This window comes from Patiria miniata, unplaced genomic scaffold (assembly GCF_015706575.1).
Source record: "Patiria miniata isolate m_02_andy unplaced genomic scaffold, ASM1570657v1 HiC_scaffold_13, whole genome shotgun sequence".
Lineage (NCBI taxonomy): Eukaryota > Metazoa > Echinodermata > Asteroidea > Valvatida > Asterinidae > Patiria > Patiria miniata.
In genome coordinates this window covers 5229713-5244953 of record NW_024037051.1, presented here as the reverse complement: position 1 = coordinate 5244953, position 15241 = coordinate 5229713, and the positions used below count along the sequence as shown (strand labels likewise).

Here is a 15241-nt window from a genome sequence, read left to right as displayed (position 1 = left end):
AACCAGTGACTTTATGATGTAATTCTTGGACAGAGGGATGTTTTAAAGCCAGAGTCCATCATTTGCAGCTATCCAAAAAGTAACTGGCGTAATTATTGTTAAAAAACGTATTTGGTTGAAAGATAGTGAGGGGACTAAACTCCCTGTGAAATAATTCTTTCTGGCAAGCTGTCATTTTGAAGAAATCAACGAAATATGGCCTTTCCAACGGTGATTCTTAAGAAGCACCGTTGGAAATTTCAATTAGTAGTTCGTTTTGTTATTCGGCAAAGCGCGCGCAAGCGTTGACACGACGCACACACGGTTGCTACCATTCGTTGCAATCGGCTAGTGAGAACGTCTCTCCGACGCTGAATTCAGGCCCAATTCAAAACATGATTCAGCAACTTTTGATTTGAAATCGAGATCCTAGAATGCTGCTTTTCTCAAAATATACAGCTGAAGCTGAGCTGAAACTTCATCAGGTTAGTTGTTCAGCACCCTTCTTTGGTTTTTGAGCATGTTTGTTGCTTCAAACGAACAAAATGCAGAAATTACAAATGATGGACTATACCTTTAACTGCAAATGTAAATACCAAGGGCAATGGAAGTTTGTCTGACAAGAATGACATACCGAAGACGTCAATTGTGACCGTGATATTGATGACTTCATTGCCAGCCGTGGCTACGCACATGTACCGGCCAGCGTCGCTCTTCTTAGCCGGGTGGAAGCTGAGCTTGCCGTCTGTCTCGTTGATGTGGTCGTCCCATCTGGCCAGCCGGTCAGGCAACTTGAACCAGCGGATGATGGGCGGGGTGCGGGCCGTGGCCCGGCAGACCATCTTGGAGTCCTCATTCCGCTCCAGGGGCTTGCTGTTTGGTGGCGGGGAGAACTTCAGGACCGCTGAGGGATGGAGGGAAGGGGGAGAAGGTAGGAGAAAAAAAGGGATACAATCAGGACTAAAATTCTGTATCAAACCAGTTTTACTCCGTTTAACCCCCGTTTTTAACCCCCTCAGGGTGCATAGCACCCTCGGCTTTGCCTCGGGTGCTATGCACCCCTCGGGTGCTATGCGCCCCTCGGGTGTTAAAAACGTCATATCCCAAATAACATCAGTCAACAATTGTTTAAAAGAATGTATTTAATGACTAAGCCATTTTTGGGGTACAAACAGTTACTGAATCTCAATTACTGAAGCAGTTTGGCACCTTTATAGAAAAAAAAAATAAAAAATTTATAAAATATAATGATAAATTGATAAATATAATTTTGACTCTCAGCAACATTACATGTAAATTCACGCCTGTAAATGCATTACAATGGCATCGTAAGAGCGCCCGCATACGCTCCAAATATGGCCAACTGATGAAATCAGACATTGATACTTAGATTTTACTATTCTATTGTCAAGTCTTTTACAATGATACGTACGTATGACAGATAGTGTGGCCTTAGCAACATCACTGCCTGCAATTGTCGCAATCTGACACAACAAAACACCCTCATCACTCATCATAAGGTTTCGGATGTGTAGTGTTCCGTTGTCCAACGTAACAAATCTACTGTCCTAAAATAGAAAAGAAAACCTTGCCGTTAGCAAATCAACAATGGTCATTACTGTTGTTAAACATACATTTTGTCTCAGTTCTGCAAAATCCTCCAACTGCCTCCATGTAAAAAATTGCAAACAGCCTCAATCCTGCAAATTCCTGTGTTATTTCTTGAATGTGGTCCTTGGAGGGGTGACCACTGCCTCAATCCTGCAAAATCCTCCAGCAATCACTGTCAATATATGGTGAGGCAGAGGCAGTGACATCCTCGAGCAGTGCAGAGGATTCCAGGGTTACTAGGATTTCAGGATTACTAGGGCTAAATGTATGCATGGCTGAGCATAAACAACACAAGGTCCGGCCAACGAACTTGAAACAGTGCATCCTCCAAAATCAGCCACACGTTTTTGCCACATAGCCTCAATCCTGCAAAATCGTCCTTTTTGCAATTGTCCATTTTTTTTCAAGTGGCGTCATCGTCTTGCTTACCTGCAACTCGGAATTATCCTTCTTCAACCATCGTATCTGCGGTTTGGGGTTCCCGTCTGCCTGACAGTGCAGCCAAGCATCCGTCATCTCCTTCTCCGCCGTGTCCTGAGGCCGCACGGTGAATTCAGGGACAGCTGTGGAAATGAATGTATTTCAATTGAGCTACACTGCACTAATGTTATGAATTCTTCCAGCAAGAATTATGCTGGAAAAAAGAATCGCAAAGCATGTGTGAGAAGTGTGAATGGCGAATTGGGGTGTCTGCAAATTCAAATACCCCTGCGAAGAGATTGTTGCAGTACAAAGGAGAAGCAGAAGAGGAGGCAGTGCCCCACAAAGTGGTCATACCGGAGAAACCATTTTTAGTTGCGGGATAACAGCTCAACAATCATCACGTCTCTCTAGTTAGTAACAAATGTTGACATTGTCTTTAGCTCCTACATATTTTGACCGATTTCAACCAAACTTTGTCAGAAGTATCAGTAGCCCAGCCCCAACATGTCACATGACCAAACTGGGGTCAAAGGTCATCATGGGGTCACTGGGGTCAAAAAACTGAAAATTTTTTTTGACTCAAAACACTACTCCTTCCAGAAATTGCATGACACAATCACGTGACTCATGCATGAACACCAATTCGTTGGCCTGCAGCTTCCCAGATTTTTCTGATCAAGCTTGTTTTGATGCAATATGGGAAAAATCAGTCTTCCTTTGTAGATGTTGCCGAACAGCAAAAATGCTCTTTCAACATGAATGGCTGAATTGGTTGCGAAAAGGGATGGCAACAAAAATGAACATAGTCAGAAAGAATTTAGTATCCCCTTTTCCAAACTAATACTCACTTGCAACAACGACACCAAGTTGAGTAGTCTTCTCTCCAGCGGAGTTGACTGCCTTGCATGTGTAGTTGCCATTGTCAGCTTCCACCAGACGGTTGAAGACTAGTAATGTCCCCCCTACGGTGTGGACCCTGTCATCTGGGTTAACACTGATGGGGGCTTTGGACTGGTCCAGCCAGCTGATCTGGGGTGTGGGCATGCCCCCCGTCTCGCCGTAGGGGTAGGTGCAGTTGACTGATAGAGGTTCACCGTCGGGGACCATCCGAGTGCCAAGGTTGGGAAGATCTTCCACTTCTGCATTGGGGAAGGAGTTGAGAGAAGTATGATAAACAGAAACATTGGTCTTCTACTTGAGTGCATCACGCAGGGCCAACTCATGCTTCAAGACCACTCATGGGAGCTGTGTGTGCACACTGGTACCCAGGCATGATGTAAAAGAAATAATTTCCTTCTGAGAGTGCACAATCCCATAAAGCAGCACGTGACCACTGCCTCAATCCTGCAAAATCCTCCAGCAATCACTGTCAATATGTTGAGGCAGAGCCAGTGACATCCTGGAGCAGTTCTGATGATTTCAAGTATAATATACTGGGGGTAGGCCTAAATTTATGCACGGTTGAGCATAAACAACACAAGGTCCGACCTTCGACTTGACACAGTGCATCCTCCCAACTCAGCAACACACTAGCCATATAGCCTCAATCCTGCAAACTCCTCCATTTTGCAAAAAGAATTTTGGAGGATTTGGGAAGTTTAGGGTTGCACCTTTGTGTCCCATTTAAAGGGAATATACAACATTTGCACACATCGAAAAATAAAACTACCAAGTTTTTGCGAAATACCTTAATAGGATGTTGGTAAATGACAGTCTAAAGCATCCTGTAAAATTATGGCACCTGGTATACTGTCATTTTCAAGAAAAGTGGTATTTTTGTATCAATTTCCAACGCTGATCGGCCGATCAGCGTTGGAAATAACTGGCTTTTTTTCAAATACTGGCCCCAATTGACCATTGCACTTGTTTGCAATCGATTACAAACCTATGAACGGGTACGAGCCAGCTAGACTGGTTCCCTGACCTAACAATTCCCCAATGTATGTAAACTGCTCTGTTTCTTCTTATATGGAGTCAGGGAACCAGACTACAGGAAAATGATCGTTTTTCTTGGTTTTTATAGCATTTTCGAACCCAAAACCTCCAAAAAGTCAGTGTAACTATATTTGCTTTATATTTCCAACCCCCCAATTCCATCCATTTCTGAAAATTACAGCAAAAGCAAATGATGTATATTCCCTTTAAGTTAATTTTAAATTTTGTTCTTTTCCATTTTCAAGGGTATTTTGGTTGCCTTCTTGGTTTTCATATTATTTGCAAATTTCCATATTCGTAAGCAAATGTGTGATGTCATTTCAAAGTTGCCAGAGTGTGGATATTTTGCTGTTGTAAATTTTCTTTTCTTTGGTGGTTCATTGTTTTGTCAGTACATGGCAGTAAAACCAATGAACAAACTTCTCTCACAAATGTTTTCAACGAACAAATTTTTGGGTTCACAATATGGACAGAGAACACCTAAACTGAACAGTGTCTTCCTGAAATGACATCACAGCAACAGCGCCCTAAGTTGTCCGGAAAAGCATGGGAAACTTTTTAATGTTGAAAGAAGTGCACTTCTTTTTGGTTAATAAAATTAACCAAAAAAAGTGTAAAATAGTTTTCATACATTTAACCAGTTCGCGCCAGGATTATTTTGACCAGAGCGGAACGAGGAGCAGGATTTCTTTTCACTCGACCTCATGCAGGCAGGTTGAAGCCATCACCCTCGGGCAGCACACTCATATTTTCAGCCTCGCTCGCTGTGAGCGAGTCGCTGACAGATATTTCTGGTCTCGCTCCCTGCGTGTTTATCCGTCATCCGTTCCGAATACCGCAAAACTTTGCAGGGATACTCTTTTTGCAGGTATACACATCATCCGGCGCGAACTGGTTAAGAGGAGTAGAAAGTTGCACAAAATGCGTTCCTCAGAAAAATGAATTTCATGGACCCTATAATCTCTGGTATGTGTCACAGGGTTCCAGCAGAATCAAGCATTCTGAAGGATTTGAGAAGCTTCCTGAGGAAAACCACACAGTGAGCTACAATCCCGGCCAAAATGGTTGGGACACTTCCTGAGCCTGCCACGGTCACCCACTCCCCCGCTCCCCCGCTCAATGTTGTTCTCTCCAGCTGATGGAGCACACACCGCGCAATGAGAGACAACATTGAACGGGGGCCGGGGGGTTGGAGGCCCAGCGAGATTTGGCCAGGATTGTAGGGCTATCCAAGGGACAACAAGGCAGACCTGAGCTACGGGTAGAGGTGGTAAGGGGACCCAGTTGACCAACTCAAATATGATCACGGGATTCTTACTTGCTACGACAAGCTGGGCCTCGACGTCAGCCTCTCCGACTTCATTCCTCCCAATGCAGATGTAAGTGCCTTCATCAGTCAGCATGATGTCGCCGATGTGGAGAGTGCCATCTGGAAAGATCCTGGTGCTGTTGGAACAGTAATGGAAAAAGGACGAAATTGTAAACAATGATTAAAACCAATAAACCAATCAATAAAAAAAGGTGTCACTGCTAACCGATGCAAAATTGTTGGTTTTGAATCTACAAAGAATTGGAATACATACATGTATAACGTTTTTACTGTAGAGCCATTCCTCAGAGTTGATCTGTTCAAACGTTTGAAATTTCGGTTTGACAATTTCTTCTTGTGGTTTTTGTTAAAATGCTTTGTTGCAGTCTTCAATTTTCTGAATGTTAAATGGTTAAGCCATCTGCACTCAAAAAGCAGGAGATCTTGGGTTTCAAGCAATTATGAAGTTTCCTAACTAGCTCTTGGACAGCACTAAGTATAAAGTGCTTAAAAATCTGCGTTTCAGTGAAGGGCAAAACCACATACTTAGCCCTGAGGGGCCATTCAACATTTTCAATGTGTTTAAATTCCGATTTTTTTTCTCGAAATTGTGGGCGGGTGGGTCAAGGTGAATAATTGAAAATCGAAATTCAACTTTCATAGAAAAAGCAAAGAAAAAGCCCCCCCCCCCCCCAAAAGCAAGATCTTGTGACTTGCCGGAACTACGCGCCAGCATGTTTCTTTTCAACTTCTTCCCTATTTACAGACAGAATGACCTGTACAGTATGGAACATGTAGCAGGGTACCAGGGATGCTTGTTTGGCTTACATACCGCGAGCGTCGATTACCAGTCGCTTCACCCACTTGAATCAAAAACTATAGCACGATAGTTTTTCAAGCAACTCATGGGAACCCAGCAAATAGACTTTTTTTGGGGGGGGAGGGGGCTTAAATGTTTCATTCTAGATGTTGCAGTATCTCAGACAAAACTATTTCTTGGGGGATTGGTGAACTTTATAATCATTCAGTGCAAAATGTTAAACTCAATGACTTTTGAAACAAAAAAACGGTGGGTATTCAGCATTAAAACCTGCACTTTGTCTTTAAATTTCACTACACCCAGGCACGTCGCCAAGGGAGGGGGGGCCCTGGAGGGGCAGGGCCCCCTTGGCGAGCAATTGCCACCCCTCCCCCCCCCCCCCCCAAACGGCAAAAGCCATACATATGTATTTTTGGGCCCCCCTAGTTGGTAATATGGTCCCCCAGATGCTCAGGGCTTGCGACGGGGCTGACTACACCTTGAAAGTTCTTGTAAATTTGCATGGATAACCTTCAGTAAAGTACAACAGAAAACATGTGTACAAATAAACTGTCTATCTATGGACCTGTAAAAATGTTCACAATGTGTCAAGTTGTGTTTGCATATAGTCCTGAACGCTCCAATGATTTTTCACACGCCGTAGGGAGTTAGGGGTAAACTTTTCAACATCTGCTGGCCATTCGTGTGGCAGCACAGAAAACCCTTTTACCTCGTCCCATTTGCCAGATGCACCACGTTGTTCCCCTCGTTCGACCGACGGAAATACCATTCTATGTCTGGGTTTGGGTTGCCAGAAAAGGAGCACCGGAACTGTGCCGACGTCCCGACAACTGCTAGCACATCCTCTGGTGACTCTTGGTTGATGGGAAAGTCGGCATCTGTGAAGACAGAAGAGTTACAAGTGACATGTGAGAATAAATCACAAAAATCTGTTGGTCGACAGAGATGCAAGCCTGGCAGCCAACATGAGCAATCGTGATGTGGAAAGCTGCAGTTGAAAATGCTTAACCTACTTTATCCAAAGTGCATCGTGGAAACATTGCCAAATGTACTTATTTTCCACTTGCAGCAGTTTTAACGTAATTTTGGGCATTTGAGTAACAACGTTTCCAAAGGTTTCCAATATACACTTTTTGTTTACCGTTTGACAATGGTTTCGCCTTTAATCAAACCCTAACCCTCCTCACTCCTCCAAGTCCTCTGGGCAGTTTCGGAGGATTTTGGAGGATTTTGGAGGATTGAGGATGAATGTAACATACAATTTTGGAGGACTGTGGAAGGATTGAGGATGAATGCACATTCAGTACCAGTTGATTTTGGAGGATTGAGGATGAAGGGTGTTTGAAGAAGAGGGGGATTTCGGAAAATAGAGGATGAATGCATTTTGAGAGGCAGGGCTGTCGGAGGATTTTCAAGGATTGAGGCAGTGGGTTTCCTTCATTTGATCACTTGAGCAAAATTCTGGAGGATTGAGGATGGTTCCTAGCAAAAAGGGACTAGGTGTTTAGAGTTAAGGTTGAACACTGGTGCACTGTAAAGGAATTCAAACTTGCTAATCCTTTTGATTTATGCCCTGGCTCTAAAATAGAGACTTGCATTATTTCAAAATTTCTATGCAAAAACAACAAATGGCGTTCAGATTGCTGCTTTAATTTGCACACCTGCCCACCTCGCAAGGGATTAAATGACTGATTCACTGCTCACTGGTTGCCATTCCATCCATCTTTCACACAATTAATAGTTGGCAGGTGTGATTGTGAATGGTATGGCTGTCACAAGTGCACTAGAGTGACTAAACATAAACAGAAAAAAAATCTGGTTTTGCGACTTGCAATGCATAGTCTCTACATATTATTTTTTGGACACATGACTAGAAACCCTAACTTCCAAGGCTTTGCTAGCTGTAAGGGTTTTATCCCTTCAAGAAACAGATATCAAAGATGTCAAAGAGAGGATATGAAAGACACCTCAATGTCATAGCTGCCCATGCGAAGACAAATGAATAGTCACATAAAAAAGTACATGCGACAATTATGCACAAGTTAGCATACATGTCCCAAACACCGGAATGGCAACACTCTTTTGCACAGAGTTCAATTGACCTGTACTGTAAAATCCTAAATCATTTAAAATACTAAAAAAAAAAAAATGTGTGGGTACTGGTTATTTTACAGAAGTTGAGATAACGGAATGGTTGCTTACCCAGAATGGTCAGGGTAAGGTTTCCGCCTGAGCTCCAGGCTTGCCCAGCCCGGTTCTGCCCAATACAAGAGTAGACGCCGCTGTCCTCTGTGCTGGCACTGCGGAGCCGCAGCCTGCTACGCGTCAGCTCAATGTTCTCATCAGCTTCAAGCCGAACTTTGTCCCGGTACCAGACTATGTCCGGCGGAGGGTTGCCGTCCACTTTGCAGTTGAGAGTGACCCGGCTTCCTTCCTTAATCAGGTCCAGGGAGTCCGGAGACTTCAAGGTGACTTTGGCAGAGGGTTGTATCCCTGGATAACAAAGATGACAGAAAACGCAGGAAGTTATATTGAGACTGAGTCCATGCTACATCCAAGGGATGCTGGCATAAAACTACTGAAGGACAACCGGACTTACAGTACATTACTGTTAAGATCATGATAATTTATGCAATGAAGATGTTTCAAGGAATGTTCTACTGGTACATGTAGTTAAGCAAAAACAAAGGATGCCTTGTCAGCATCTGAATTTGATGTTTTTGTATGACACATCATCTATTACACATGAACTAAATTACTGAAAAGTTGAACAAAGAAATTGACTGGAGCGGGGCTTGAACCTGCGACCTCCAGATAACCGTTCCGGTGCACTACCAACTGAGCTATCCAGCCCTCTATTGGCAGTTCCCCAATTAGTCAATATCTTTGTTCAAGGGGCGCTGAGTCAGAAGCCATAAACCAGTATACCATACAGCCAGGGATCACGCCCAAAATAACGATACAGACCTGGGAAATAGCAAACGGGGATCACTCGGAGAGGATACAGCTTTTTATTACAAATTTTCAAGTGAACCACACAGGGAAACTGACTAGGTGAATTATAACAATTGAAAAGTTGAACAAAGAAAATGGCTGGAGCGGGGCTTGAACCTGCGACCTCCGGATAACCATTCTGGTGCTCTTACCAACTGAGCCATCCAGCCCTGTGTTAGGGGTTACCCAATTGGTCAATGTCTGTGTTTAAGGGGTGCTAGTCAGAAGCCATAAACCAGTATGCCATACAGCCAGGGATCATGCCCAAAGTTACAGGTATTATGACTTATGTTCCAAGTATGAACTCCAAGGACTACATATGAACACTCTGTGAGGATCACATCAATTTTACGAAAGGTTTGTTACTCCACAACACACATTTATAATGTACATTCATGTACCGGTACCAGGGTACATGTACAGTTTGTACATCTTTTATTAAAATCTCTTTAATTAAAATAAATACAGATCACTGTTAGAAAGTCTATGGTTATAAGGTACTTTTGCTCAAATTTCTGATATGTAGGCCTAATGCCGACAAAATCTCTTTGCTAAGGCCAAAAAAAAATACTCGGTCTCTGGTCAGCGCGCGCGACGATTTTAATCATGCGCGTCAACCTTTTTTTTTTTTCAAATTAACACGGAAGCTACAACAGCGCCCTCTATTGCTGCGCCTCCTCAAATTTTTGTACCAAGGAGCACCAAGGAATGGGGAAATTGCACCAAAGCAAATGAGGACACAAACAAGTAAAATAGTACCCACCTTGTCTGTACAATAACAAGCTTGAAAAAAAAAAAAGCCACAAAAAAAAAAAAAAAAAAAAAACGCGTCGCCGCATCAATTCCGGAACTTCGGTCTGACCAGAGACCGACTATTTTTTTTTTTGGCCTAAAAAGGGTTGCAAACTAAAAAGTCGTAAACACATTTGTGTCATGTGGCAAAAGGGCTCACGCCTTATATGTAGCGATGCATTTATAAGCAATACAGTTACATGCATAAACCACATCGGAATCTGACCACAGTCACTTTTCATTGACATAATTTGTCTGTTGAAACGAACAAGTCTGACAAACAAAACCTACATTTTGTAAAAACAGACATGAAAATCTGGACTCAAGTCTGGACCAAAGCTCTTGGCGATCTTTGGCAATTGAATCACTTCCTGAACATTTGAGAAAAGCATGCACAACTGGTGATGGTTTTAACATCTGCCCCAGGGACAAGTGAACTCTCCCTTGAACCTCTGAGGTAGTAATGAGTCTGGTTGCCCACAATTATGTTCAATTTACAACGACACCAATAGCAGTAAATCAGAGCGCTCACTAGCCCCTCATAAATTGCCTGGAGAGGACACCGCTGAAATGTCTGTTTTGATTCACAATCAGAATTAATATTCCGTCACATAAATTTCGGCCACTAAGCAGCTGACAATCAGTTCCCATTTTTAAAATTTGTTTTGGATATTAAAACATTTCATATTAAAGCACATGTCATGAAAGTGCAACTGGGAGTGTTCTAGTCTTTGCTTCAGGGAAAATATGCAGGGAATTTTGACAACACTTGCAGATGTGTGCTCAAATCAGAGTAAAGTTATTTGCAAGCACAAATATGTACATGTACATGTACTACATGTATGTACATGTACATGTATTTCTATAGTAAGTAGATATTGACAGAATATCTACATGTATGGTACACATGGCATTTTTGTTAAGTGAGTCTCTTTTTACACATTGGTACAATTTAAAAAAAACTACAACTGCATGTACATGTACAAGTACACTGAACATGTACAGTTCATTCTATAAATTATCCCTCCTATGCAAACATACATTATGTGCCAAGTAGTCCTTTCGGTCAAAATCAAAAACAAGTGACTGTTTTCAACAGTTCAGAATTCCCAGCCCACATAAAGCAGGATCGACTGGCGGGGACTGTTTAAATAACTTGATACAGCTATGCTTTGACTCCGGGCGAGTAATAAAACAGCTGTGACCACAACTTGCCTGCTTTGTCTGTTGACCCAGTTTGACTAGTCACAGTGCTTGCTTGACATATGATCTGACTGCTGGTGACTAGCCTTTGTTAAAAGTTTAGCAGGGGAAGTGGAAGTGAATTTTGACTGTCTGTGACTGTTTAAAAAGCAGGAGGGTTAAGGATCTCCCAAAGACTAATTCCAAAAAATAATGACAATATACATACCGGTACATAACGTGTACATGTACGGTACATTAGGGCTGTCCAGAATATTCTGAATATTTGCATATTCCGAGTCGATCATCAACCAAATATTCATATAGCTTTTTTCCAGTTCAAATATTCGAAGAAAAAAAAATACCCAGAAACAACACGACTGTGATGTTATATTAATTGTCAAATTGCAGCACTATATTGTCAGATGCCACTTCTTTAAAAATACTTCAGCAAGTTAAGTATACTGTTTAAAATATACACATGATAATCTTGATACTACAACAGGAGCACGAACTTGTCGATCAGTGGCCCATAATATCGATTGCCGTACGCAAATTCTAATAGACGCACTTTGCATTCAACTTTTAGCACGGCACACAGTTGCCGCTGGCGTGTGTAAAACTTGAGCAGCGAATTTCAAAACCTGTACAGTGAGTACTCCTAGAACTATGAGGCTCGGAGCTAGCGCGCAGCGGGGGGTACGGTACTTGCACTTGTACGCATGCGCATACTATCATTTCGCTTGTACCGTCCCCCCCGCGGCGCGCTTCGAGCGAACCGAAAAATCATCGCTGGATCATATGCGTGCACGTTTCAAGTGTCAGGTTGGCTCAGTGCGGAAAGGGCATATTTTTCATCATTTTAGCCAAAAACCGAAAAAATCCAGCGATGTTTGTTCTGCGCATATTACGTGAGTATTTAATGAGATGTAGTACGGAGTTTGGGGGCAAACTGGGGGCGGTTCTGTGGGAAATGTCTGCATTTTGATGGACGGTTTTGTACTTACATTTGTAATTAGTGTTTTGTGCTGAAAACAATTTTGCGGGGTTCTTAATCTATGAGGCTCCACTACGTGGAGCCTCATAGTTCTAGGAGTATACAGTGAGTACAAATGTAAAATATGTATGATCATGTTGTCCTAAGGTCTACAATGTAAAGACAATTTGAAATAGAAAGTACGGGTAAATCCTTACTTTTGGATAAAGCTTTCCATCAATCTCTATTCCACTGCTTCCAAATAAAGGCAATGAAAATCACACGTGTAATGTCATTTGATTTACATAGAGAATCATCACCAATGTGGCCAGGTCAGGAGTTGGCTTGTGAACTCCAATATCCCAACCACAGACACACACCCGAGCGCAGGTACCACGCGATGACTCAACTATGTGTTTGAATATAAATCCTTGCAGCTACAAATTTCACACACACCTCTCTGAGCGGAAAACACAACACGCCTTCAGCCAAGAAAACCTTGGACAGAAGTTGACTGCCCAAAGGCTGGTTAAATTAATTAAAAAACAGGGGGGGGGGGGAGGGACTCCCTTTCTAAATTACACTAAACTTGATTTTCATGATGTAAAATTACCCCACATGACAGCGGCCGGCATGACTTAATGAATAGTGGGGCGTGCACAAAAGGAAAAGTATAACAGACACAATGCTGGCCTAGCAATGCAAGAACATGACAGCTATGTGCGGACAAGAAGAACATTGCGCTCACCCACCCGCCTATGCCCGCTAGATATGACAAGATTGAAATGAAATCTGAACTACTGTACACTATACATTCCCCCCCCCCCCTCCCCCCCCCCCCCCCCCCCCCCCCCCCCCCCCCCCCCCCGTTCTACTGTGTTCAATATGTTACAAATTTCTGTCTAAATTCAATGTGTTTTAATACACGTACATGTATGTACAATGTACGGTATGCTATTCATTGACATGTTGTAGTACATGTACCGTACATGCCGCACAATTGTACAAACTGTGACTCAATCTCGAACAGATAACCATATTCTGACAGGAACTCATCAGACTCGATCCCCTCCCTTACCCCCCCTCCTCCGTCCCCCCCCCCAAAAAAAAACCCCCAAAAAACAAGGGACTACATGTACATGTAATTTAAAAACCACAACCATCCAAACATTTATACATACATGTACATGTATGTATACATAAAAAGAGTGTATTGTGGGAAAAAAAATTATGCATGCACTTGGAGGAGCCTTTGCTAATGCAGATACTTGGTACAACGCTAGCCTGCGCGATGATTGATCGTTGTGGATTAAACGCGAGTGATTTGGATATTCCCCGACTTCATACCAGGGATGCTGTTTGCGTGGGACTGTCACGAACCGGGTGTCTGCTACTATTAAAGCAACGCTTGCCGATCATTTTGCACTTTGGATCATGTGGGCACAAGGGAATGACCGACTGTCTCCAACTGTCTGCGCAAACACAAGCACAACTTCAGAAGAACACAAAAGCAATCAAAAATATTGTCTGCCGTTGACAACTAATCTTTTGAAGATTTAGATTTGTGGCTCCTTGCTAAGGACGGACTCCAAGTTACATTGTAATTGGCCTTTTCTGACAGAAGCATTTATGGTAATGTACTTCACGTACAATTTATATTTGCTGCTGAGGGGTGAGGCACAGTTTTGTTCAAAATATTTAAACAAGGACCATTAAATGGACAAATCTCATGGTTGGGGGGGGGGGGTTGACGCATGGTTGAACACAAGCGGCGAATCACACTTGACATTTTTCAACCCTGCGTCAACCTTGAGATTGGTTTCGCCCTGGGTTGAACTCAACCCTGCTCCAGACCAGGGTTGGGATTTACAGCCCAGGTTGGAACTCTCCCCAGGTGTTCAAAACAAAAGTAACAGAGCGCAATCACCTCAGTTTGCACGAAGCAAGTGTGAAACGATGCAGGGTTGAAAAATCAAAAACTCAACCCAGGGCAGCACTGGGTTCAGTTCAGCCCGGGTTGCGACGCTTACTTGTGTAAAAGACGGCATCCATCAAAAACCTATAGGAGGCATTTCTTGTTGGGTCTTGTGTTCTACACTGTATTTGATTATGTTGGATTCAGCCAGGTTTCAACAGTTAGTTGACATGTACGCACCTTCACTTTTGAATAAAATGAAATAATATAACTGCAGACCATTTGATGGTTTATTGACCTTACAAAGGTGTAAGTTTGATGCACAATGTACACATTATTCAGGTAAATGTACACTTGCCATATCATCATGTTGTATTTTGGATTTACCTACTGTCTTTTACTACATGTAAGTAGTGGACCAAGTCCACCAAAATCCATCAATCACACTGCTTCCAATGCATGCTTTGCTTTACATGTAGGCCTCCAGGCCCAAGTCCATCATACTCCATCAATATTTAGTCAAACCATGCCTGCAGGACCAAGTCCCCCAAAATCCATCAAAATGGCTCATGGATTTTGATGGAGTTGGGTTAATGTATTTTCAATGGTCCAGAATGGTAAAAAAGTGTCAGTTGCAACACACAACAACAGGTCCAATGCTAGTCTCAGTGAAAGGTTACATTGTGTCATGAAACTACCGGTATTTTGTTTATAGCTCCATGATTGTACAATGCACACTTGCCATGCTTTGATTATTCTCTTGCAGAAAATGCAGAGCAAGTCAAAACTTTATCCTTTGAGCTTACAATATTTGACAAGTGTAATTTGCACATGCAATAAATTGTTACCGGTACGTGCAACTTCTGAGATGTGGACACATGGTTTTCGGCACTCTCTGCTTCATCTTGTGTGTCACACATCCCTTGACTGAGAAAAAAGGCCATACATGTATCTCACACCACATTCACTAACATACAAATGTGCATAGGTTCCCAAAATCCCCTTTTCCTATAATCAATCACAAAACTTCTCAAACTTGTAGGGTGGGTGCAGCATGTCCAGGGACCAGGGACTTCAGCTTGCTACACTGTAGATCTCGTTTGAGCGCAAACTAACCTCATGCCCTTGTCTGTAAACCCCAGATGGATAAATAGTCTTCACTGTATACAAACAATAACAAGGACTCCCAAACAGGAACGATTACTGCATGCACATTCTGCGGCATTTTCTGTCAAGATGATAAATTGTCCAGAGAACTGGGCGGGGCCTGCGAGGAGAAAGGTCAGGTACCCTGACCCACCGTGC

The 15241-nt window shown here is 42.8% G+C and overlaps 1 protein-coding gene across 1 annotated transcript in view; it reads right to left on the bottom strand.

The window, feature by feature from the left end:
* The window catches only part of LOC119720799 (inactive tyrosine-protein kinase 7-like), a 57891-nt gene that overhangs the window by 6235 nt on the left and 36415 nt on the right, over positions 1–15241 (bottom strand). Inside the window, exons 3-9 of the mRNA XM_038190649.1 lie at positions 8280–8570; positions 6787–6955; positions 5267–5394; positions 2862–3152; positions 2020–2153; positions 1412–1547; positions 614–883 (exon numbers count right to left, since the gene is read on the bottom strand). Coding sequence (XP_038046577.1) covers positions 614–883; positions 1412–1547; positions 2020–2153; positions 2862–3152; positions 5267–5394; positions 6787–6955; positions 8280–8570 — 1419 coding nt within the window. The remainder of the gene's footprint in view (positions 1–613; positions 884–1411; positions 1548–2019; positions 2154–2861; positions 3153–5266; positions 5395–6786; positions 6956–8279; positions 8571–15241) is intronic.